This window comes from Rhyacophila brunnea, unplaced genomic scaffold, assembly GCF_057557595.1.
Source record: "Rhyacophila brunnea isolate RB1 unplaced genomic scaffold, BYU_Rbru_1.0 scaffold_1, whole genome shotgun sequence".
Taxonomy (NCBI): Eukaryota; Metazoa; Arthropoda; class Insecta; order Trichoptera; family Rhyacophilidae; genus Rhyacophila; species Rhyacophila brunnea.
The window spans coordinates 6,992,702-7,018,757 of NW_028232751.1; the positions used below are offsets into that span (position 1 = coordinate 6,992,702).

The 26,056-nt window shown below is 34.3% G+C and overlaps 1 protein-coding gene across 10 annotated transcripts in view; it reads left to right on the top strand.

The window, feature by feature from the left end:
* Tsf3 (Transferrin 3) overlaps positions 1-26,056 on the top strand; it is a 51,842-nt gene that overhangs the window by 14,076 nt on the left and 11,710 nt on the right. For all 10 annotated transcript variants that reach the window (XM_085940990.1, XM_085940954.1, XM_085940969.1 and 7 more), the window contains exons 3-9: positions 11,226-11,334; positions 15,413-15,540; positions 17,499-17,632; positions 18,438-18,582; positions 21,177-21,334; positions 22,134-22,270; positions 23,749-23,952. In XM_085940990.1, coding sequence (XP_085797116.1) covers positions 11,226-11,334; positions 15,413-15,540; positions 17,499-17,632; positions 18,438-18,582; positions 21,177-21,334; positions 22,134-22,270; positions 23,749-23,952 — 1,015 coding nt within the window. The remainder of the gene's footprint in view (positions 1-11,225; positions 11,335-15,412; positions 15,541-17,498; positions 17,633-18,437; positions 18,583-21,176; positions 21,335-22,133; positions 22,271-23,748; positions 23,953-26,056) is intronic.

Here is a 26,056-nt window from a genome sequence, read left to right on the forward strand (position 1 = left end):
GATGATCAACTCACAAACTGTTTATTGCCCAAGCATTATTGAAGACTTTTAACGATCACGATGGCATTACAACACAATTGACATTTTTTAGCATAGATACATGCTTTTGTCTTGACCTCCCGGGCGGATTCGTTACGAAAAATCGCACAGACGTAACGAAAAATAAAGTCACAGAAGCAGCGCGTCCGCGGGAGACTCCAGTCGACACTTCGGGAATGATGTGTAAACCCGCGCCTCGCAATTTATTTTATTTTCTTTTGAATTTGGACAACCAGCATTCAGAGAAGCAGTAGGCAAAGCATGTTCCATGTTTAATAATTTTACCCGTCAGGGTTTAAGTATTTTTTTCAAAGTTTCTTCTAATAAGTTATTTTTACCACAAATAACGTATACCTAATCAAATAAATGAATGACAAGTAATTCCAGTTACTTACCAAATGTTTGAAACACTTTGAGAATCTCTCGTCAGGCACCATTGATAAGCCTGTGTACTGTTCGATAACAGCAAGTCATTGTAGTCATAGAAGACTTATCAGTGACGTATCTGTCATGGCGGCAACGCGTGCTATAGGACTCTATATAATGTATCGGCTCTCTTTTCAGATGCGACTCTTTTTATTCTTCGCAATAAACCAAAAGTTTACTAATAATAATTCTAAAATCACTCCTGATCGTTTTAGACATATTTTTATTAAAGTTTAATTATAAAAGCTCCAGCTCGCCATTCTTTCCACCGCAGGCGGCTCCAAAATCTCCTTGGATAAAGTCAATATTGTATACGTCATAATACACATAATCTAAGTTTTAATCCACCAATTACAACACATCTTCAAAATTTCTGTCGTTAGGTGGTGTAAGCGCACTTGTCTTTGTGAATTTGTAATGAAGAAATGGAAGACAAGCTATTATCTGCCATCTCCTATTTTCCACACATGTTGCAATATATATGGAATACAATATATGGAATACAATAAATTTTATTTTAACAGCTTTAATGAAATTATAGTTCGACAAGAAAGATTCAGAACCTGGGTTACAATTAATAGGTGACATAATTCTAATAGAGCCAGTAGCAGATCCATCTTTCATTTCTTTGTTTAAAAAAAAAACACAAATAATAATTCAACCACAACAGAATCTAGTCTACTGTACCTTAGTGCTATAAGTCTGGAAGTCACATATTCAACATTTTGCAGGAGAGAAGTTTGAGCATAGTTAATCTAATCTAGACTAAGACTCCGTATGTTGGACTTCTGCACTTTTGCAATTAATCTTTTTGCTATAGCTTAAAGCAAAAATTACTTAAATTTGACATCCACTCTTTCAATAATTGGACTACCGTAGTTTCAGTATTTTGAAAACGATGTGACATTGAACTCCCAAATTCTCAACATTACGAGAATGGAATCATGGCCCCCACATAGATCAAATTTGTGATGTGTATTTATCTCACTTATTTGGTTGACTTGCTATGCCGGGGCCCCCATGCTAGAGCCCTATCAGCCCCCCCCCCCCCTTGTGGGGCCATGACGTGAATACACAATTAAATCTGCATTCTTAACTTAAATATGATAAAAATGTGACTCCCGTACGTTCAGCTCTAGGGTACAGATTACTATACTGAATATTGGAGAAAATGAAAAGAATTTTAATTCATGCCAATCTATAAAAGACTTGTCCCCATATAAATAAATTTGTGTATTTTTTAGGTCCCGGTTACCTGTTTAGGTATATATAAATAATAACTATGTACTTATTTATACACCTGAATAGAGTTAAGCCGTATTACTTAATTATTATAGGAATTAGGCACATTTAAACGCTATTGTTTACAAAATAGTTATAACTAAATATCGTGGGTTGCTGCCAAAAGTTGGTAAGTTGATAATTTAGGTATTTAGTTGACAACGGATTATGTGTATATATATAAATATCACAGCCATGACCTGCACAAAGGGGGGCGGGGTCAGGAAGGGCCCGGCGTGGCGAATCGACCAGATAAGTGATTTAAACACACATCATAAATTCTTTCGAATAGTAAAAAAAAGTCGCCTTATCTTCAATATTATAATTATTTAAAATTATGTGGTTGTACGATACAATTTTTAACTGTGTATCGATACTCGACAACTTCATAATTCAAATATACAGAAAACACTAAATATACACATTAATTTCACCGCGTACACCATTTGGAAACGCTACTGTAGAGCGTCACACTGCCTTTATCTTTAGTGATAGGTATAGGGCCCGTCAAAGATCGCCTGGGGGCCATGAGAGAGTTCCCTGATAAATAATATTATGTATACTAGAAAAAAATCAAGGTCATCCGGTATATAGAACATGCCAATAAAGCACAAATAAATAAGGATTATGGCTATAGCCAAATTTCAAATAATTCAAATTTCCAGGAACCCCACTACATAAACAAATTTAAATATATATTATACGTTTTTGATAGCCCGGATTGCAACTTAGCGATCTGTGCACGTTTTATGTATTATACTTGTTTACGTATTTCGTAGAAACAGGTTGCGAAATAATAGCGTTGCATCACTTACCATTTTGAAAGTGCCTTGAGAGTGAATAATAAATTATTATTGAGGATAACAAAAATAAAAATAGCTTATAATAAAATGTCTTTTACCTACTGACCAACAAAATAATGGATTATTTATAAAATAATTTATTCTTTTAATAAAACGGTCATGTCTAGGGAATCCAATCCCGGACAATTTTCGATGCCTATGAATCCCGGGATTAGTGAACATAATCCCGAAACTTCCAGGGTTGGTTTTTACAACGTTTTTCTTAGCTCGTATTCTTATTTTTCCGGTGGTTCTTTGTCCGGTACAAATCTTGCAATCGATTTTTAACTAACTTCCCGACTAGCTAGACATTTGAAACTTTTAGAATATATCAGAACACGACGACAATGCATTCTTTTAATACTTTTAGCCATCATTCAGCAGAATTGAATTCATTTTCAGTTAATTCTGTTAGGAAGGAAAGTTATTTCGGAAAAAAATCGTAAAAAGTAAAACACTGTTATTGGTTGCTAAGGGGATCCTAGCAACTAAATTATTAATATATACGTGCGTTACTATGGAAATCAATATGAAATGTCAAAATGACATTTCAGTATTCTATATTTATTTAGTACTTTTATGAAGTACAAAAAAAGTATTTATTAATACATAGAATTGTCAAGTTTATATGATTCAACAGAAAATTTAACAACGTATACCACGTTGTTAAATTTCTTCTTCATAAAAAATACCAAAGTTCTTTTTATCTTGTAATTATTTTATTTTAATTAAACTTGTACTTATTTATATTTGTTTTCTTTTCTTTAATAAATAAATAATACTATTTATATTACAATATTATTTACTCCAGTAAATCTATGTATTTCCAAGATTGAACGTACACAATATTATTAACAATAAATGTCTTGAATAGTATAAATTAGGTATACTTCATACACATTTTTGACCGATTATATCAATGCTATTTGTATAAGTACATAAAAAATAATATTTCCTATCGAAAAAAAAAACCTGGATCGTCAAATTGTAATCCCGAATTCCCGGGATCAAAATTTTGGCTCGGGATTGGATTCCCTAGTCATGACCAAATTTAAATAGGCTTTAATCTACCACATTGCTATTCTTCAACTTGGACAAACGTATTATATTAGGCTGGGTTACATGTAAATTATTGTACTATTAGGTACATTTCGCCGCATCACAGTCAACCATGCGCTGTTGTACCTACCGGGAAAAGAGAACCGTATACCATTGAGATAAAAAATGATGCGTTTGTTCGTGGAGTATTACATACAATAATATCCCAATTTTATTAGAATCAATAAGAACATTAATTTCATAATAACACTTACGCGCACATACAAGAACTATATAAATTATATGTTATGATTATATTTCTAATTTACTTGCTTACCTACCTATTTTATTCCGTCTTTCCCTTGGGTTCCGGTAGTTACTATGTATTTTTTAAGTCTTTTAGTAAGACATGAATTTGATTTCAATACTATACGGCCATCTATTTCCGATACAAAGTCTCACGATGAACTATGATACGGCCAATTGTATACGTACAAATTTGACATATGGCCAATTTTGGGCTTCTTTTGTGCAATCATTGCACTCAACGTCCAAAGAACCTACTGCGTGACAGTAAATAGAACTACTTCTATTTCTTCTTTCTTCTTCTTCTTTTTCTTCTTTCTTCTTCTTCTTTTTCTTCTTTCTTCTTTCTTTTAATACTTTTAGCCATCTTTAAGTAGAATTGAATTCATTTTCAGGTAATTCTGTTTTGTATGAAAAGTTATTTCGGAAGAAATCCGTAATCCAATCCACTATTATAAGGTGGTGGTCCCAGCAACTAAATTATTAATATATACGTCCGTTACTATGGAAATCAAAATGACATTTCAGTATTCTATATTTATTTTGTTTGTTTGTTTTTTATTTACTTCATATCAAGTACAAGTTTGAGCATATTGAGCATAATAATTCAACAGAAAAATTAAAAACGTTGTAAGTATATAAAAAGTTTTTTTTATCTAGTAGTAATTATTTAATGTTTCAAAAGCAATAATTAGATGAAACAATGTTTGCGCCAGTCATATCCTGAAAAACTATCGCGTTTGATATGCATTGAATTCTATTACCATTTCTTCAAGTGAATGTGAAAGCGAATTTTTGCAAATGAATCTAATTATTATTACCCCAATAAGAGCTTCGTTGAAGACCAATACAGTTTCGGCACATTTGTTCATCAAACTCGTCGGACCACCTTTGTCAGTTTTCGATCCTTCAAAATCATGGCCCCCACATCTTGAAGCGGACCCCCAGGCTAGAATCTTCGGCGGGCCCCCCTACCTATCGCTAAGGTTAAAATCAGTGTGACGATCTACAGTTGTGTAATACAAATAGTGTGATTTTGGGTATTTTATAGCATTTTTTTGTATTTTAATGCACCCACTTGAATTGTGGAGTTATCGAATATCGACAAACAATAATCAATGTTAGTATACTCGTAAAATAGCGGCGACAGTTTTTAATGTTAGTGCAATTTTGTGATGTGTGGTTGGTCCGCCACGCCGGGCCCCTAGGCTAGAGCCCTGTCAGCCCCCCATATTCAAAATATATTGATCGGTGGTGACTCAGTGGAAGAAGACATTCGGCCATAGACTCTAACTATAAGAAAAGGAATCGACACGATTTGGCAGACGAGAATTGGACTGAACTTTGGAAATCACCATGGCACCCACGGGGGGGCTGACAGGGCTATAGGGCCAGAGGGATCAACCAGATAAGTGAGATAAACGCATATCACAAATTTGCTCTAATCGTAAAAAATCGCCTGCGGCGCTAATTTCCTTCAGTCATATTATCATATTTAATTATATAGTTGAGTAATTGCATATTTTGGTTCATGTTTATTGATACATTCAATGTATCAATAAACATGATTAATTTTAACACCCTTAATTTTAACTTGAACACCATTTGAAAAACGATACTACAGAGCGTCACACTGTATTTAACCTTAGTGATAGGTGGGGGTCCGCCAAAGATCCTGGATTAGGGGCCCGCTTCAGGATGTGGGGATCATGGAAATCACTAGGTCACAACACTACAATCAATACTTCTTTGTAATGACTTATCATTTTAATTTGTATTAAAAGTTCTGTTCCCAGACCAAGTCTTAAAATAATGAAACTGTAATCAGAATTCCAGAGTTCAACTCTAGTTCTGGTTGATAAGTACAATAATATCATGCAACAAAGGTCATTTTTAGGTTTATTTTTACGTAGAATGCAATAAGTATAATATGTATTACAATATAAGGAATTACAATGAAGGAAGGAATAAAATTTAAATACAATATTGTGTAAAATATATTTTAATTCACTTTCGCTGCGTCACGCAAAACAAATATGTTCCCACTTACAAAATTTGATTTTAATCAACATCAATGAGAAATGCTTTGAGAAATCCTAAAACGAAAACCTAAGAATGATTCAAAAAGGCTAGAAATAGAGTTAATACTTAGATAAGATACCAGTGGCGAAGGGTGGAGGTATTTGAAATTGAACAGTTGACATTGTAAATTATCAAAAAAAAATCTCAAATTGCGCTTCGTATTTTTCCGCTAGGTTCTCTGTTGGCATATAATATGATCGCCATGGCCCCCACATCTTGAAGCGGGCCCCCTACCTATGGTTAAGGTTAAAGTCAGTGTGGCGATCTACAGTAAAGTTGTAGCGCCCAATGCACACGGCTCACCATAGATATTATTATGCTAATACACCTATTTGTGTATGGGGACAATGGATAACGCCAGTATTTGAGTAGCGTTAATTTCTCGAATGCTTTGACTCACTCCGGTAGTACGTCACAATGATGTCATATGACGTCATGTCGACCGGGCGACTTCAACTCGCAAGTTACAACATAACGCCCCAGTCGTTGTAAATGTGTCGGCTTTCTACTTGAGTCGGAAATGGTGTAAGTAAACCATGAAAAAACCACCAAAAAGATATGCTCAGGCTTTATTAATCTAAAGTGATGGCGCTGGTGTAAACCCAAATAAAGGAGACTCCCCAATCCGCATTGGTTTTACTCAACATTATTTGTGCTGAAAGAACATGGTCAATACGTAATTGTTTTTCAATTATCTTGGGAATCGATATGCACTGTCAAATTTCTTCTACACCATGAAACGATTTATTTGCATGAACTTCAAGGATATTACTTATTTGGATTCCCTATCGAAAAGGTGTGAGGGGATACTATAACGGCAGAAAGAAATTTCAAACGTACGTGGTTTGCTATTACATAATTAGTATTATATATCACTATCGCCGTTTAGCATCATGTTATAAAATTATGGTGCATTTTTCATCACAATCAGCGGTTGAAATGATTTATTTTACGAACCGGAGCGCTTTTATAAGTAAGTGTGTTAGCCATGGCCCCCACAAAGGGGTGACTGAAAGGGCTCTAGCCTGGGGGCCCGGGCTCAAGAAGGGCCCGGCGTGACGAGTCGACCAGATAAGTGATATAAATACACATCACAAATTCGCTCTAATAGTAAAAAAAATCGTTATTTTTTAAAAATTATTATTTAAAATTATGTGTTTATACGATACAATTTTTATTTGTGTGTCGATACTCGACAACTCCATAATTCAAATGGATGTATTGAAATTAAAATTAAAAAATTAAAGAAATTAAAAAAAAAAAACACTAAAAATATACAAATTAATTTTACCGCGTCCACCATTTGGAAAACGCTACTGTGGAGCGTCACACTGCCTTTATCCTTAGAGATGGGTAGGGGAAGGGTGGTCCGCCAAAGATCCTAGCATAGGTGCCTTGTTCAGGATGTGGGGGCCATGGTTTAAATACACATTGATTATTTAAAACCAAAGAGCATCGTCCAACATTGTAAAACACTATCAGTAAATTGTATAAAATTGCATCTTTTGTATTCCTTCATTCAGAATATTATATTTTGTGGAATTAAAGATAATTCATCATTATCATCATCGTCATCACTCGGGTCGATCCACTGCAGGTTAAGCTCCCTCCACTTTTCTCGGTCCTCAATTGTTCGCTGCCGTCCACATCCACCAACGTTATGAGTTCGTCCATTCGGCGGATTTTAGAGTGTCCTTGTCCATTGGGTACCACTGTATGAGGGCATTTGTCCAGCGGTTGACCACTTTCCGAGCGATATTTTCAGCAGTGACCTCCATCAGAAAGCGTACTCTTATCTGCTTCCTTATCAATTGGTTTCTTTTGTGATCTATCCGCGTTATGCCCAACATGCACCTTTCCATGCCACGTTGTGCTACTCTTAATTATTGGATTTCTCTTATATTAAGAGTCCATCTTTTACACTTTCTACACATCTTTTAGGTACATACTTCCTTATTTTTTAATTTATCCAAATATTTTTGCCAGTCACTCCCGAGATTTAAAAGTTGCCGGATGTACCTATTGCAAAATAGATATTCATAATGATTATTAATCCATTGATATTTGACATAATCAATTAGTATTCGTGCATAAAATAGGTATTTACGTTAAGTACCAGCTAATTTTAATAAAAATGTACACTAGTAAGTACCTACCTAGACTATATCGTATTTATCGTGCTGTGAATAACAATACTTCTTTTAAGTCGTTTTTTTGTAAATATATTTTGTGCTGATAATAGTGTGGATTTGTGGTTTATTTCAGTCATCAACGGCTGACTATTAATTAATAGTGTATTTATGATTAAAAATTGGTTTATATTAAATAAATAATGAGGAACATTATTTTGTTTACATATTGTAGGGTACAATAATAGCATAGAAAAATAGTGTAAAAATTTTATGTCTGCGTAGGTATTACTAAATGATACAAACCAAATGTGTCAGACATATCAACCAAATGGCATCTCAGACTCTGGTGATTTGGGTAAGTGTTTAACTAATATTATAGTTATTCGCTTATTTATTTATTAATATCTAAATTTAATTTTGTATAATTCAGCTTAGTGGTAGGTATATATTTTGTTAGTAATGTATCCATCCATACCATGCCCCCTACAAGGGGGGGCTGACAGGGCTCTAGCCTGGGTCCCGGGCTCGATAAGTGAAATAAACACATATCACAAATTTGCTCTAATAGCAAAAAATTCGCCTGCGGCGCTATTTTCTTCAATAATATTATTTTAAATTATGTAGTTGTACAATACAATTTATAATTGTCTAGCGATACTCAAAAACTCCATAATTCAAATGGGTGTATTAAAATACACAAAAAAAACACTAAATATACACATCAATTTTAACGCGTACACCATTTGGAAAACATTACTGTAGAGCGTCAAACTGCCTTTATCCTTAGCGATAGGTAGGGGGGCTGGCCAAAGATCCTAGCCTGGGGGCCCGCTTCAGGATGCGGGGGCCACGCTTCATACAACACATTTCTTAGATATTGGGGTAATGAAAGGATGATAAAAAAATGGGGCGGCATTTTCACGCTGCCTAGGGGCGGCATTTTGTCTAGGGACGTCACTGCCTCTGAGGATCTTCTGTCAGTTTCTTCATTATAGAGGGCGCTATAGAATTATACAACTATTACTCTCTATTCAGCAGCAGCTGATGATTCCAGTCGTAGACAATATGCGAAAAATCCCTGTTGGTCACAACCGTTCCATCGTGCGTGTGTTTATCAAGCTCACGAGAAAAATATAATTATTGTCATACAAAATATGTTATCATTCTATTGAATTCGACTTTCGGGGTGTTTTTATTACGAATTTATACACAAAGTATGATTATTTTCACAATAAATGTACGCCTTTTTTATTAAAACAGTAGTATACTGACATCTGTTATTTTCATTATGAACTTTTATTCAATATATTATTTGTCTGAATAAAGAACTTTACTATTGAATTATAGACAGAATTAAATTTATGACGCGTCATAATATTAATTTTTGTGTAAGGCTATTGTTTGTTTTAAATACTTTTAATTGCTAAGTATTTATACATAAGTACTATTATATAATAAATAATTATAGATGACCATGCTACTAATCCAATAAAACGTGTAATTGTATTTTTCGCAATTATGTAGAAAATAAAATATTGATATTATACTGACATCTGTTAAATAATTTGTTATACTTTATATTTGGTGTCAATAATAAATAATTTACCATATAAATAATGCTATTAAAGTATAGATGGCAATAATAATAATTTAATTAAATAATATGTTTATGAAATTATGTGGTGTCTGTCACTGTCAATAATTTCAATAATAATAGGTAGTACGAATTTATATAAAGTATGATTATTTTCACAATAAATGTACCTACGCCTTTTTTTATTAAAAAGAGTAGTATACTGATATCTGTTATTTTTGTTATGGATTTTTATTCAATATATTATTTGTTTGATTAAATAACTTTACTATTAAATTATAGATGGTAGAGCTACTAACACAATAATTTTATTGTGTTCTTCATTTTTATTAAATTTTGCTTGTTAGGTAGAATAGCTAAGCAATGTTTTCCTAATAGGTACATAGTATGTTTTTAATAAAAATATTAAATTTATGACACGACATAATATAATAAATATTAATTTTTGTGCAAGGCTTTTGAATGTTTTAAATACTTTTAATTGCCAAGTATTTATACATATAAGTCCTATTTTATAATAAATAATTATAGATGACTTTGCTACTAATCCAATAAAACGTGTAATAATAAAATTGTATTTTACGCGATCGGGTAGATAATTAAATATTGATATTGTACTGACATCTGTTAAATAATTTGTTATACTTTATATTTGGTGTCAATAATAAATAGTTTACCATATAAATATTGCTATTAAAGTATAGATGGCGATAATAATAATTTAATTAAATATATGTTTATTTGGTGGTTTGGCGGCAAAATTATGTGCTGACTGTCACTGTCAATAATTTCAATAATAATAAGTATGTGGTATATCATTTAAATATAACTTGATTTATCTCATTAATATTGTACTGCAATGGATAATCTCATATATTAATTTAGGACCGCGTAATTTTTTACTATAAAAGTAGGTAATGATACACTACACTATGTCGTTTTTCTAATCAAGATCTCTTCAAGACCTCAAGAACAAAAATCAAAAAACTACTTATTCCGGGTTACAATTTTATTTACAATAGGTTGGGTTTGTTTTTATGTCTCAAAAGACAGACTGGAGTAAAACAATATGGAGTACTGTGTCTTTACCTTTTACAATTTGGAGCACATATAATCACTTGGAGGTTAACAATAACTAAGCAGTAGATTTCAACGCCTGCCTTTCATCAGGCTAACCCAATTACCATGGGAAGTAATAGTGGCTGATATAGGCTATATATAGTGGAGTCATTGGATGCTGTTAAGTGTTATCAGTTCAGCTACCTTCGTAGTTAGTGTCCACGATTTGCTTCCATTCACTATCACTGTGAGAGTTGTATAAAACTAATCTTTGTTTTTCTGTGGTCACTTTTGCACTTTCGGATCGGTAGCAGATACAAGTGTGATATGTTCGCAGTGGGTATTTGCGTTACATCTTCAAGTGCCTTATTATTTCCTTATATAATACCTATCATGTTTAAAAGTATTTTTTTTAATGTGTTTCAGTGAGGGTGTGTGTCGTTGAAGGAAAAGGATTATACAAGAAAGCTGGAAGATATTGTCCCATTCTCGATAAATCTGGTAGCGGAGTGGAATGCGTCATAGGAAATGACAGGTAAAAAATTGCACATTTTTGTATATTGTGATCTAGCTACTAAGTATAATATTATATAGTAGGTACACAATATGTCAACTATAAAGATACATAACTTGTGAAGATCACATATTGCAGCGCTTGAAATGGAAAAGTTTACGAACCGGAGCGCTCAACAATTTTTTTGTAGATATTTACATAGTTATCAAATTTGACGCGTACTTCATTAAAATAAGTGTGTTAGATTTTCTATTATATGGCCTATCTTGCTCAGACGGTCAAAATATTTTTTTCCACGAGACGGTGCGATGATTTTACCAATTTCACGAACCGGAACGGCGCTCTGGTCTATTTCGAGCCCTGATATATTGTAGAAAGAGAGATCGCAGAACATTTTAAAAAATCATTATGAATGACATTTTGTGTAACTTTTCATTTTCAAAAAAGCCCTAAATTTCTATTGTAGCTTTGCGATTGCTAATATTTTGTTATTGTACCTACTCTTGTCAGACGTTTATTTGGTGGTCAGTTTTGTGACTACTCTATGACAACATCTTCTTGGCTACCTGTTAAAACTGTAAACTAACATGCTCCTCCCATTTTTAACCGCACTTCCATTATAAACTAACAAGCTCTCCCATTTAGTCGACAACAGCGCCTTCCTTCACGTAGCCAAGAATACGTTGTAAATCGTCAATAGATACAACATTTTATACCTACAATTTGCTCATTTTTGCTTAAATTATAAAAGATTACATTTACATTATGATTAGAATAAATTAAATTTTATTTGAGCGAATATACTTGAAAACCAATAAAATATTGCTTTTATTAAATTTATTATCTTTGTTTATAAGTGACTGTATGTAATATTAATGTTAAATTTTGTCTGCTAGGTATATAATATGATATTGAATTATATCTAAATATAATAATTACATAAAATTCAAGTTATACACATTTTAGTCTTGGTATAATTAATTTCCCACATAAATATTTCTTATATAATTAATTTATGTATTAATTGTAGAAGAAAGAACATAATATACTAATAAACTTAATTAAAAGTATTTAAGTATTATAATCAATGTTCCCAATGTAACCAATGTTCCCACTTACCAAAATATGTCCTCACACATGTTTTCATCCCCAGCACAGTCCTCACACAAAAATATTGTAAAAGAAAGTTTCCTTTGCCAGATTTTAGTTTTGCTCGAATGCAGGTAAACATCACATACACAATTCTTCGACTCATTTCTCGGAAGACGAAGGTCAAGTGCGACTAATGCAAGCACGCAAGTGAAATTTTACATTGAGTTGGATCACTATATTTGTCCCGTTCGATTCAAACATTTGCCAATTTATTCACCTTCGCACATAATGATCCAGTATATCTCAGTTGTGTCGTTGTTAGTGTTATTATTATATAAAATCACTGAAATACCTTGAAAATATAAGTTTTAATGAAAAATCTATGTGTGTGTCTGTGGGGAGGGGGAGTGTAAATTTACCGCACCGGGTGACGGCCCGACTGCTCAGATGCGTTGATGATCCGCACATACAATTATAACTCAATTAAATTAAATATTTTCTGGATATCCATTTTTTGTCTCTCTGTAGTTGATGACGACTCGCATTTAAAAATATGGTTTGGATTGTCTAATCTCCATAATTCGGTGTGATCGCTGCTACAGTGCAATATCTGCTGTTAAATAAATACAAATTCTTTTGAATTAAATGAGTAATATCGCTGGATTAGTCTTTAAACACATTCGCAGACACGTGTTAGCTAATACATGTTAGTGATATGACACACTGAAATTATTGTGTTAAGAATGTCTTACTTACTTTTTTTAAGTTTTCGATTTAGATACATATATAGAAATGAAGTCTTATGATACGACATTTTTGATACGACATGTTCGCACTGTGACATAAGTAGACAGGGAACATATTGTTTTAATCCAAAATACGACGTCTATAAACGTTGTGTCGTATTTCGTTCCAGAGTAGAAGACTTCAATAAACGTCCTGCCATATCACATCTAACAGAATACGACATTTATAGACGTTGTGTTCGCGAATGTGTTAATATAATGTATCTCTCACTATGTGTATAATAAGTAAATATGAAAGATCTTCAAGCATTGAAATATAAGTTAATGAACATTGTTTTTTGTCACACAATATTTCACATATTGTCGCTTTCAATAAACCAATCCTCAGGTGACGATTTGAAGGGTATGTTTACATAATATGAATGTTGCTACCATGCGCGAGATATGTATCAATTGAGTGTGTTTGGGTTTTATTGAAATTTTATCAAATTTGATGTTTTATTTATTCTTTGTGTGCGAATTGTATGCGTAATATTTTTTCACTGAATACTTTGCTGCATTGTGTTAATTCTTACTATTAGATCAATATTATTAATATGTGTTTTTATAATCGATTCATATCGTATCATTGGATAACATTTTTTGCAATTCCATCCATCCTGTTTTTATCACATATCACACGAGTAATATACTGTTTCATAACTTAGAACAGTTTCACAAACATACAAATTGATATAATCTTTGGAAAGTCTTGAAGATCCAAGTGGAATTTGAAACCATAATTACAGTCGAATTTGGTTATTACGATCACGGAATGAGAAAACATTCGTTGACATTTTAATTTATGATTTTCTCGATAAATTTATTCACTTTTAGCTACTTCTCGCGTATACCGAGCAAAACTGTTAATGTGTCGATCGTTTAAAAACAGCATTTTCGACCCTAAGCAATAAAATCCGACCGGGTAGTTAACTAGACCGATGCCGCTGGTATCGGATTACGTTTATGTCATTAATTAAGTGTCTAAGTACCTGATTGGTGTCTTCGCCGACAACATTGAAAAAGTATCCACGCATATGGTTGAAATTACATGTAAAAAATCCAAGCTTTGTGAAGTCAGTAGGTACCTACCAGCACCGGCGGCTCAGCATTTCATTACAATAAATAACTTCTTTTGTAGTTTATGAATGCCATGCTTGTTTCGGAGATTTTTACAATGGTTTTCAGATTTCTTAATTCTGATTTAGATCTTAGTGGGCTCGCACATCAGAACTCGCCGCATGCGTCTTACGACGACTTCGTCGATGTGACGTCATCGTAAACCAAGAAACAAAAGTTATCAAATGGAGCTTCGCAGATTGGCCGATGCAACTGCGACTCTGCGACCCTGCGACATGCCTCGAGTTGCATTGGCCAAAGCCTGCATGTCGATCCCGAAAAATGTCGGCTCCGCGCAAGCGCACAGCCTGCGGCCATCGGCCATTTCTGTCTCTGTCTACACTGTAATAACTCGCTCATCGCTGGTCACCGCGTTTGACGTTTGTTCATACAATCAACACAATAAAAATGGCAGACGAGAGACTTCTCCTTTTTCGCGTTTGTCGTTTGCCGCTAGGCAGATGTGCGAGGTTGTAGCATGCAACATTCGTCGGCGGTCTCAGAAGTTTTGATTTATGGCCGTCAGGCACACAAGGCGAGTTGTGATGTGCGAGCCGGCTTAATTCTAAATAGAACGTGGCACGAAAAATGTTATATAACGATATAACGAATAATGCTTATAACCAGCAAATTCAGTCGGTTCCATCTTCCTCGTAATAACCAAGTTCGACTGTATTATGTATTTATCTCATTATCCGTACCACTATTTTCTAACAACTACGCTTCTGATGTTTTTCAAATTCCATTAATAATGGCCAAAAAACCAAATTGTATGGAATTTTACGTCAAGGTAATAAATACTAACATTACTAACTATTGATTCACAGATGTCAAAACGATTTCTATAAAAATTTGATAGCTGATGTACATACATTGAAATCTCACTCGTTCCATGATGAAGTCCAACATCCAAGTACCTGTTTCTAAAGCTGTTCAAAGTTGTCTTTTTTCAATGGAGAATGTTTTATTCTTAAATCTTGTGTATTATTTTTTAAAATAATTAATTATTTATAATGATAATTACTTTTTGCCCTATATTATATTGATGTGAATAAACTAAAATGGTTTCTTTTCATCATAATGCAACTTTATTTAAATTTCAGGCTAGACTGTCTGCGTCGGATATCTAAGGGCAGCGTGGATTTCGGAGTGTTCAGCTCTGAAGATCTTTTAGCAGCCAGGTGGCAAAATATAGAAGTACTGGTCACTGATGAACTTCGGTTTCATAGCGGTAATATTATTTAATTTATCTCTCCATCACCTACGCATTGAGATATGCAGATAAAATAATTACATAATTTTGAGAGAGTTTTAGTTTTATATTATAAGTTTTATTGTATTATAATTAATATTAGTATTCTGGGAAACTTCATCCATTGTTTAAATTTAAAATAAAAACTAATTGCTGTGCAATTTAAAAATGAAGATCCGTCCTTATGCCGTGTTCTATCAAAAGTTGGCGACTAGCTTCCAGTACACCTCCCTATCCTGGGCATAATAAAGCAGCACCGTCAGAGTGCAAGCATCGAATAGATGGCATTTGGTTTTAACCGAGTACAGTTGTGAGTCCCAGACTCTGCATCGAGTTGAATGTTACTCCAGCTATTCTTATTCGGATGGCGAGCTCTGTTTGCAAAATAGTATCTCCCATGAAAGCTGCCGACATTCTCGATGTTTTCCCCATCGCTAATCAAGGGAAAATCTGGTTCAGGACCGGTGCTATTGTACAAAACGTTAGTTTTCTTCGCGTTGATCTTCAAACCAATGCGAGATGAATTGTCATGCAGCCTGTCGATTGTTTCTTGAATGGCCTCGATGGAATTGTTGAATAGGACAGCATCATCAACATATTCCAGGTCTTACTTATTACAGCTTCACCGTGGGGGTGACAGTTATGTCTCAGTTGGACTTTCATAGTATGAAGACAAAGAAGATGATAAAGAAAAACGGTGCAAGGACAAAACCCTTTTTACTCCAGTCGTGGCATCAAACCATTCTGTGGTAGTGTCACCAATTCTGGAATTTTGACACAGCATTCTTTATTCTTATCTTAGGAAGTATCTCGTATGCTTCCTGTAACTTCCTCAAAAGCCTTCTCATAATCCACAAAACAGCTGGCCAATGGACTGTTCTGCTTCTAGCATTACTATCTTATAGAAGACATCAATTCGAGTGCTTAAAGTCAGACAACGTTATCTACAAAAAAATGTTTTTTTTTTTTTTTTGAGATAACGTTATTTTATATTTACTTCTTTATGATAGTCAAACAACGTTATGTCAATCTTTTCTAATTTCTTATTAAATCGTCAGTAAAGTTTAACGTTAACTACATAAGTTACCCTTGTTTTCACATTTTTTTTAAACTATCCCTATAAATTTTAACATCATCATAAGCAAGATAAATGTACAATACACAATAAATTATAAAATATTAACATTAGGTTTTAAATAAACATTTCCCTTGTTGAGTTACAAGAATCTAAAATAACGATTTTTGCCTCTCCTGTAAAGTTGCACTTTTGTAGATAGTGTTGTTTGACATTAAGCCCTCGAATTGTCGCAGCTAAGACGGTCACCTATTATGTGAAGTGAGCCCCGAAGAAAGCCCTCTAACACTTTAATATTGAGATTTTGTATGTCAGGGAGTCATCATCGGCCGGGGCAATCTACTGCTGAATGAAGGCCTCCCCTAGCTCTCTCCACTCTTCTTGGTCACTAGTTCTTCGCTGCCACGTACATCCACTGAACATTATGAGTTTGTCTATCCAGCGGGTTTTAAGGCGTCTCTGTGGTTGTTTAGTGCCTAACATGCACCTTTGAGTGTGAATGAGTATCCTAGTATAAAAAAAAATAGGTGTGTGTACTTATGTACGCGCGTTAGAAGTTATACTTCTTTGGCGTAACAAAACTTGTGATAACCTAGATTCTTCGACTAGCTCTGGTGTGGTGATTTAAAATCAGGTTCACGAAATAAATAAAAGTGTTTCTTTGGTTCATCGAACTATCAAAATTATTTGTTTTTCTTATTGGTAGGAAGTTGAAATGGAGTGCCGCTGGTTTAAAATTATCTTGTTGCTTCATTCAGTAATTATTAATATTTTTTAATATCTTACTTCAATTTATTATCTTAATTATTATAATTAATTAATGTCTACAATATATAATAGTCGAACCATTTTTTTCGTGTAGAGCCGTTTGAGTATGAGGTGGTTGCCATAACGGATGATCGTTCTGGGATCAAGGATGTTCAGGACTTGCAAGGATCAAGACTTTGTCATCCGGGATACGGCTACGAAGCCGACTGGACAGATACATTAGCCAACGTGAGTATAACCGTCTTTTAGAATACTATTTTTAATAATATGTAATTGCATGCTTATTGCTTCATGTGTTGTGTGAGAGTATTAAAATGGTGTGTTTTATTAGATTTGATAGCTACTCATTATACCTATATAGATTAGCTAGATATTCAGAATCAAAAAAAGTACAAAATAAATACTGCCAATAAAGAAAGTAAAATATAAGCCCTGCAGTGGCATGGTTAGTTGAATACTCATATATTATATGAAACCCTGTGTAAAATGCTATCGACCGAGGGTACTTTTAATTAATTTAAATTATAATTTATTAAAGTTTTGTACCAATCCATTTGAGTCATTTTTTGCAACCCTGGTTTTGCCTTTCGGAATCTTCTGACATTATGCTCATTCACCTATGTCAAATAGTGCACATATTGCCTGAAGAGGGTGAAAGGCGAAATCTAAGTCTCAAAAATAAGTCAAATTAATTAGGATTTATTACATTTCAATAAAAATTAATATTCTCTGCACTGGCAGCTTCTTTATAAATGAAAATAATATGGCAGCCTGCTGTTGATGTCTTTTTTGGTTATATTTATTTGCGATTTTATGTGATTGCTGATCTAAATAATGATGTATAAAAAACTTCTTTTGTGTTTATAACGCTGTTTTATTTCAGTGTGATTCTGTCAAATAAATATCTATGCACAAGTACTACAGCAACGAATATAAACAGCCATTTTGAATTTTACTTTATCGCGCGATTTTTAGTAATAGCACAATGTTTAATAGAATACATATATACCCTATATAAAAATTTTAATTGCAGTTCTTGGAGTCTAAGATAATTCCACGCAGTTGTGATTCTTCCCTGTCGCTCTTTGAGAATAAGCTGCGGGCATCAGCAGAGTTCTTCAGTGCGGCATGCAAGGCCGGCCCCTGGGTTGCCGACCGCGCCCGTGATCGTGTGCTAAGTAAGACAATTTACAAAAATAAGTTAATATTTATGCGGAATTGTTTATGTAGACCACCAACTGAAACACGTGTAAACTTCTTCTTCTTCTTTCACCCTGTCACGTCCCAACATTGGGGCATAGGGCAAGCACAAGTTGGCGCCACTTCCCTCGGTCCATCGCCAACTCCTGTGCCTCCCGCCATGTCAGACCTGCAGCACGTAGGTCGCTTTTGTAGCATCGCTGCAGGGTGAGGGAGGGCCGGCCACGTCGACGGAACCCTTGAGGCTGTGCCAAAAGGGTACGAAGTGCCGCACTCTTTGGCGGCATCCGGAATACATGTCCCAGCCACGTGAATCGTCTCTTCGTGATAACTTCAATCACCGAAGGCTGTTGTGTCTGCTCACGAACTCGGATATTTGTAACGCGGTCGTACCAATGTACCCCTAAGATTCTGCGGAGACATCGATTCTCAAAGCTCAAAAGCCGTGACTCTTGAAGCTTAGTAAGATGCCATGTCTCACAGCCATACAGGAGCACAGGTAGCACGCACGCGTTAAACAAACGACATTTGGTCCTCACAGAATACAGCCTTGACCTCCATGCGACTCCAAGTTGGTTGAACGCAGAGCCCGCCACACCCATGCGGATTCCAAGCTCACTAGAAATACCACCATCATCGGCAACCGTGGCACCCAAGTACTTGAATCTGGACACCAGCTCGACGGGCAGACCAGAAACCCGCAGAGGAGTGTCGGCGTCGATGCAAGCAGCACTGCACATGGATTTGGTCTTAGCGGCATTCAGATGAAGACCCACACGCATCGAGTTCGCGGCTAGCCTGTTCACGGTCACCTCCAACCTCTCGATCGTCGAGTCAAACACGACTGCGTCGTCTGCATACTCCAAGTCGCACAGTCTTTCTTCGCATAGATCGCTTGTGTCATCATGATGTAGGCGTATCCCACTGTCGGGGCAAACCGTCTTACGCATTATGAAATCCATCATGATGATAAAAAGAAAAGGCGCAAGTACACATCCTTGCTTGACTCCTGACGTGATTTCAAAGAGGTCAGAGGATGTTCCGGCTGCTCTCACGCGACACTCTGTATTGGTTGTACTGGTGATATATTTTAATTTGAGTTGATTATAATAATTGTAAGTATAATAATATGTTGATTATAATTGAGGCTATTATTTCCAAACCCGGCTCATTCCCAAAAACATATTTTGCAAAATGCAATAAACTGTTATACAGATAAATATAAGACTAAATTGTGTGATTTTTTTGTTTTTGAAATAGAAAACAAAGGGAAACTTATTCATTTCTATATTAATAAAGAATCTATTCATTTAAAGTTTGTATCATGCCGAGTTTGAAAGTGACAGTAAAGTTGGAATGAGCCGGGTTTGCAAATTAACAATTTGAATTAATCCGCCTATGAAATTATGTAACCAAATGAGACCACTAAAATGTTATAGGCACTGTTTGGATAGCAATTATGACCAGTTTCAATTATTATTCAAAACTCTCATCAATAAGAAAAATTAATTAAATGACAAAATAAAATAAAAATTTTGATGACATTTACTATAATATTTAAGTAAACACCGAAGATATTTGACTTCATGTCTTTGCTATTTTTCTGGTTCCCTTACGTTTTTTCTAGCTTTTGTTACTATCACAGATGAAACAGTAATGTCGAGTGCAACCTACCCCCCCCCCCCCCCCCGTCCTTTCGGAGGTGATAACGTATATATATCGCAGTCCATCTTCATTCTTTATTCCAAATATGACTTTCACTATTTTTCGTTCAAAAATCAGAATACCATTTTCAAACTTTATGCTGATGACCCAACATTCTGATCCATATGTGAGGACTGGCCTCAGCAGTGTTTTGTGTATCTGGATTTTTTTGTTCTGACATGGCATTTTGGGTTTCAGATGTTTACAAATTTCACATTAACTCTTGTTGGATATCAACTGTATTTATAAATGTAACAATATAAATTGAATTTTATTTTAAAGCCCGACGTGCCTTGTAAATTTCAAAAGCTAAAATATTACAGTATAAATCTGTCGACTCTGTAGGAAAGATGTATATGAATACTATAAATAAACATTTCATGATTGTATAAAATATATTATCTTATTATAAAAGGGCTTCATTTTAAATATTACAATTTGAAATTGAGAATAAAGTCATATTTTGGTAAATCAGAATATATCTGTGGCTATAATAGCATCTTTTAAAATTATTATCATGTCGAATAATTTGTACAATTTATCTTTAATTTTATTTGTTAATAAAACATAATATAATGAAATATATTCGATTAACTTTCCATTGGACTTTGACAATTGACTTGTAATTTTGTTGATATTACAAAATGTTACATTCTGTATTTATTATATTATAATTTGTATGTTAGGATGGTTTAATATATTATTATCTCAAGATCCATCCTTCCCCTTTAAGGAATTGACTAAATACTTCTTTGAATATAATATTAGTCATTGAAATTCAAAATGGTATTGTATCTGTAACACAAAATCACTTCTTACATGCATAATACTTCAATACGTGTCAAATTTATTTTGAATTACTTTACAGAGTCGCTGTACCCTAGTCTATGTTCACTGTGCTACGATCCTGTTGCGTGCTCATCCGGCGACAAGTATTGGGGGCGCCGCGGTCCGCTCCATTGCCTCACAGAAGAAGCTGGAGACGTCGCATGGGCCAGATACGATGACACTAGGATTCATTTTGGAGTATATTTATTTCCTATTACATATCAGATCATGTCTAAGTTTTATCTATACTTCAATCTATTAGTACATTATGACCAATAAATACTATATGATAGATATTATCACTACCCTCCATTTCGGTAAGTGAGAAACAGGCTGTCACTTTTATTTTTAGTATGGTTTTTCGTCTGGATTCGGGATGTGGAGGTGAACAAATAACACAGCGGAATTGTTTTGGAAACGGCAAGGTATATTTAAGTTAATATTATATAATAGTTACATTTTTAATAATTTATTTTACGGAGGACGAAATGTACGTATTTACGATTTGGCTGTTGGCAGCGTTCTGCCCGCCATCTTGTGTTTTGCTTTCAACGAAAGCGTTGTCCAAAAACGGCGACATTTCAATATTTTCAACGGTCATAATCTACGGCATTGCCGGCTCGGCTCTATTATTATTATTTATTTTCGTAATCAGCGCCTTACTATTTGTTGGATTTGATACCAACTCGGGCCTCTCCATATACATAGAGACATCCCGAAATGGGGACCATACGGGGGTGTAACAATATGACCGAACAGATAATAACCGAAATAACGGTTTGAATCCCAGGTTTTTATTCATTCGAATTCACTTTTTGTAATTGTTTACTAATATGGTTGCAAAAAGAAAATATTTGATCTGCAGTCCTAAATGTTTGACGATTTTTTTGTGAATACCTCAAAATGTGTACCTAAATACAAAAATTGGAACTAAACAATATAAAACAAAATTTAGAAAAAGTAATACATATATTTATTTCTCTATTCCTCTTTTTAGATAACTGGACGAAAGGGTCTAGCCGATCCCACCAATTATTCGTTCCTCTGTAAGGATGGAACGAGGCAACCCGTGGCAAATAATACTTCACCCTGTGTGTGGATAGCCAAGCCCTGGCCAGTCATTGCAGCTAAACTGTAAGTATATTATAATATGCTTACTTCCATTAAGTCAGATTTTCAATTATTGTTACCGCACGTTTGGCGCACCTCCCCACATCCTCCCCATAATATGTATCTGCCAGACCTAGGATTTGGATCTGGGACCCACAACATTATAGACCTACGCGTAAGCCGCTCGGCCATCGTGGCCTGTTTACTTAGTCTGGTGAAATTAGACCTTTAGATCAGGGGAGGGAAAACTGCGGCCCGCGGGCCGCATGTGGCCCGCCGGGTATTTTTTTGCGGCCCGCCATCATTAATTGTACTTTTGATTACGAATAACTTTTTTTATAATTTTTTAAAAAATATTGACAATAGATTAAAATTTGAAGAATTTGTTGTTTCGTGAATGTATTATCTCAGTACATCTTCCTTGCGTCTCGTCTCGCACTATGTAAGCACTATTTTCTACGTTGAACATCGATTTCAATAGATATTGATAGTGTACCGACAGAGCTACAACTTGAGATTATTGATCTGTAGTGTGACACTGATTTAAGAGAATTGCATCGTCGTGAAGAAATCTCCAAATTTTACAATGCCCTTAATTCAGACAAATTCGACCAACTTAAAGATTATGCAAGAAAAATGTTCGTTATTTTTGGATCAATCTATATATGTGAACAAACATTTTCGATCATGAACCTCAATAAAAATTCTTTACGATCAAATATCTCCGATGCCCATTTACAAGCAGTATTGAGAATATCAACTACAAAATTAACACCTGAATTAAAAAAAAATGTACAACAGTTTCATTCTTCTCATTATTTTTTTTTAATGTTTATTTTTCGTGATAATAAATAGTGTATATCTAAAAATGGTATTTTACTTGCGGCCCACCGCTCTTCTTGAATTTGGCCCTCCATCCAAAAAGTTTGCCCCCCCCTGCTTTAGATAGTTTGATTATTTTGTCTTTCGATGATCATGTCATTGCCGTTTCGAATTTTTCAATGTATACCATCTATATATTAATAAGGCGCTTTCAAGAAACCCAGAATTTCAAGGTTTTTTAAAATTAGCAACCTGAGGGTCTATTCTATACACAAGGCGGCTATTGACTAACGCCGCTAACCTGATTAACTATTGGCAATAATAAAAGGCTAACCCGCCCATTAACTATTAGCTTAAGTGATAAAATATTATCACTTTATCATAATTATATATCAAGGCGGTTAATTGTTACAATAAATTAACCATTTTAAATTGTCAAAACTGTCTATCTCACTCTAAAAGTTAACACAGCGAAGAGAGCAGCTGTTAAAACATAGCACCTTTTGACAGTTTAGACGGTTAACTTATTGTAACAGTTAACCACCTCAATACATAAATATGATAAACTACCGTCGATAGCCGCCTTGCGTATAGAATAGCTTCACTGGTGCTATTTTATTTAGCACTACACCACTGCATGGTAAATATTTCTCAATAATTATATTGTTATGTACTTACAGAAAATCAGCTGCGGCTGTATCCCAGCTGTCAAAAACACTGTCACATCAAGATGTAACCTCGTGGCAATCAGCGCTACTCAGTCTCATTGAACTTTATCACGCGAATGTCACTCCGCTTAAGCCGCAAGTTCCCGTGCAAGACTATCTCCAGAAGGCAATCGGATTCCAGAGTGCCAACAGTTTTGCCGAATGTACTCCTCCAAGGTAATGAACCTAACAGATTTATTGTTTCATTATGTTTGTACCTTCACAAGGGAAATCAAAATAAATATCTATCACCGTATATGCACCAATAATGTCAAATTTTCGATAAATATACAGTGCACGAAAGAAATACTTAAAAATCAGCCAAGTCAAAAGTTTTCAAGTCGTCAGCTGAATGCAGAACTATTTTAACTTAAATTTGAAATATTATTATATTCACTGACAAAGTTCTAGATGAAATTAGCGAAAGAACTGTTTTCTCAACTTGTTCACCGTAACACACTTCACCGTAAGCTGCCTTACCGGAAAGAGATGTCCGTATACTGTAGAGCACTGAGATCAAAAACTTACACGTTTTTTGTGGAACATTGCAGACAGTAGTGTTTCAATTTTATTAGATTCAATAAGAACATTAGATAATGATTGTTTTCAAATATCTGATAATAATGCCGTCATTGATAACAAATATTTGATAGGTGCGAATTGACATGTACGCGCACCTACTAGAATTTTGTATAAATTATGTATGATTAATTATTTACCTACGTATTTTTTCTGTCTTTCCCTTGTATTCCGGTAGTTTTTATTACGTATTTTTTAAATGTTATATTTAGATATGAATTTGATTTTAATATTATACGGCCATCTATTTCCAATACGAAATCTTACTATGAACTGTGTTACAGCCAAAGGATGTTGGATCGGTGAACACCGAACAAGTTATAAATGATTTTAATGTAACATTTTAATGGACCTCATTACTGAGCTGTTTGTGAAAAACCCAACTGACTAAAACTTATTCATTTTGACAATAATTAACAATTAATTTAATTGTTTCTATTTATGATTTTTGCGCTTCATTCTTTGGCTTCTTGGTGTATTCTCAAAAGAAAATGGAAACCACCATTTTGATGATATGGAATACCGACTGTGTACTTATTTACCAAATTTTGTCATAGAAATAAAATTTCTTTTGTGTTAACAGTCAATATATGGTGGAATTGCATTATATTATTAATCAATATTAAGCAAAAATTTTTGAAGTCATGCTTCTTTAGGCGCGTTTGGGAAAACAGACCAGAGTGTATTTTTGGCGTGGGACGAAGTTGCGCACGCAAATGTAACGCATTAATTTGGCTTGAGACGGAAATTTTGCCCGCCGATGCAACATAATTTAATTTGCGCGGCGACGTTCGGGTGTTCTAAATGCTGGAGGTTTGTAATTTTCAGCTGTGGCTTGGGCCGGTTGGGTAAAGACTGAATGTTGCAACTTTTATTTATGAGTAAAATTATATATCAATAAATAAATAAATTTTGTGATTCAAACAATAGTATGTTGTAAATTTACAATATTTAGACACTTCATACACAAAAATAGATATTTTTATAGTTTAGGATAATATTTGTCGTATATCCCATGTCAATTTATTCATTAGCGGTTTATAATAATTGAAGTTTGAGTTGTTTTGGTAAATTCCTGTTTTATTATTCAGTTAAAAATGTATCTTTGACGCGGACGAAACTGTTCCAAATTTATTAAATAAAAAATGTAATAAGTACAAAAAAAATTTGCATTTTATTAATAATCAATAATAGAAATATAATTTTAAAATTATGCACAAGAAACGGACACACTATGATACAAACACAAAATTATGCACAAGAAACGGACACACTATGATACAAACACAAAATTTAGGCATAATAGATAATATTATAATGGATCATGGTACATATAATTAAAATTTAATTATCTTAATGATGAGTGAATAAGAAATACAGTTTTGTTTCTTTCTGTAAATAGCATAGTACACCCACGATTGCCGAGCAGTAATGTATCGTCTTATAATATAGTGTGTAGTAATCTGGTTGAAATCCTGGGTCTGACAAATTCATGTGTCGTTTTCAATGTGTTCACCACTTCACTACAATCTGTAGCAGGTTTTGGCCTCCTTAAAAAACTTCCTTAACCCTGGACAATCCAGCACGGACACTCTCCGGTTGCTTTGGCCGAGCATTCTTAAATCTCCGGTGGCGTAGTCCAGCCATCTTAATTTAGGCAGTCCAGGTCTTCTTTTATTCTCAGGGGATGCATACATAGCCC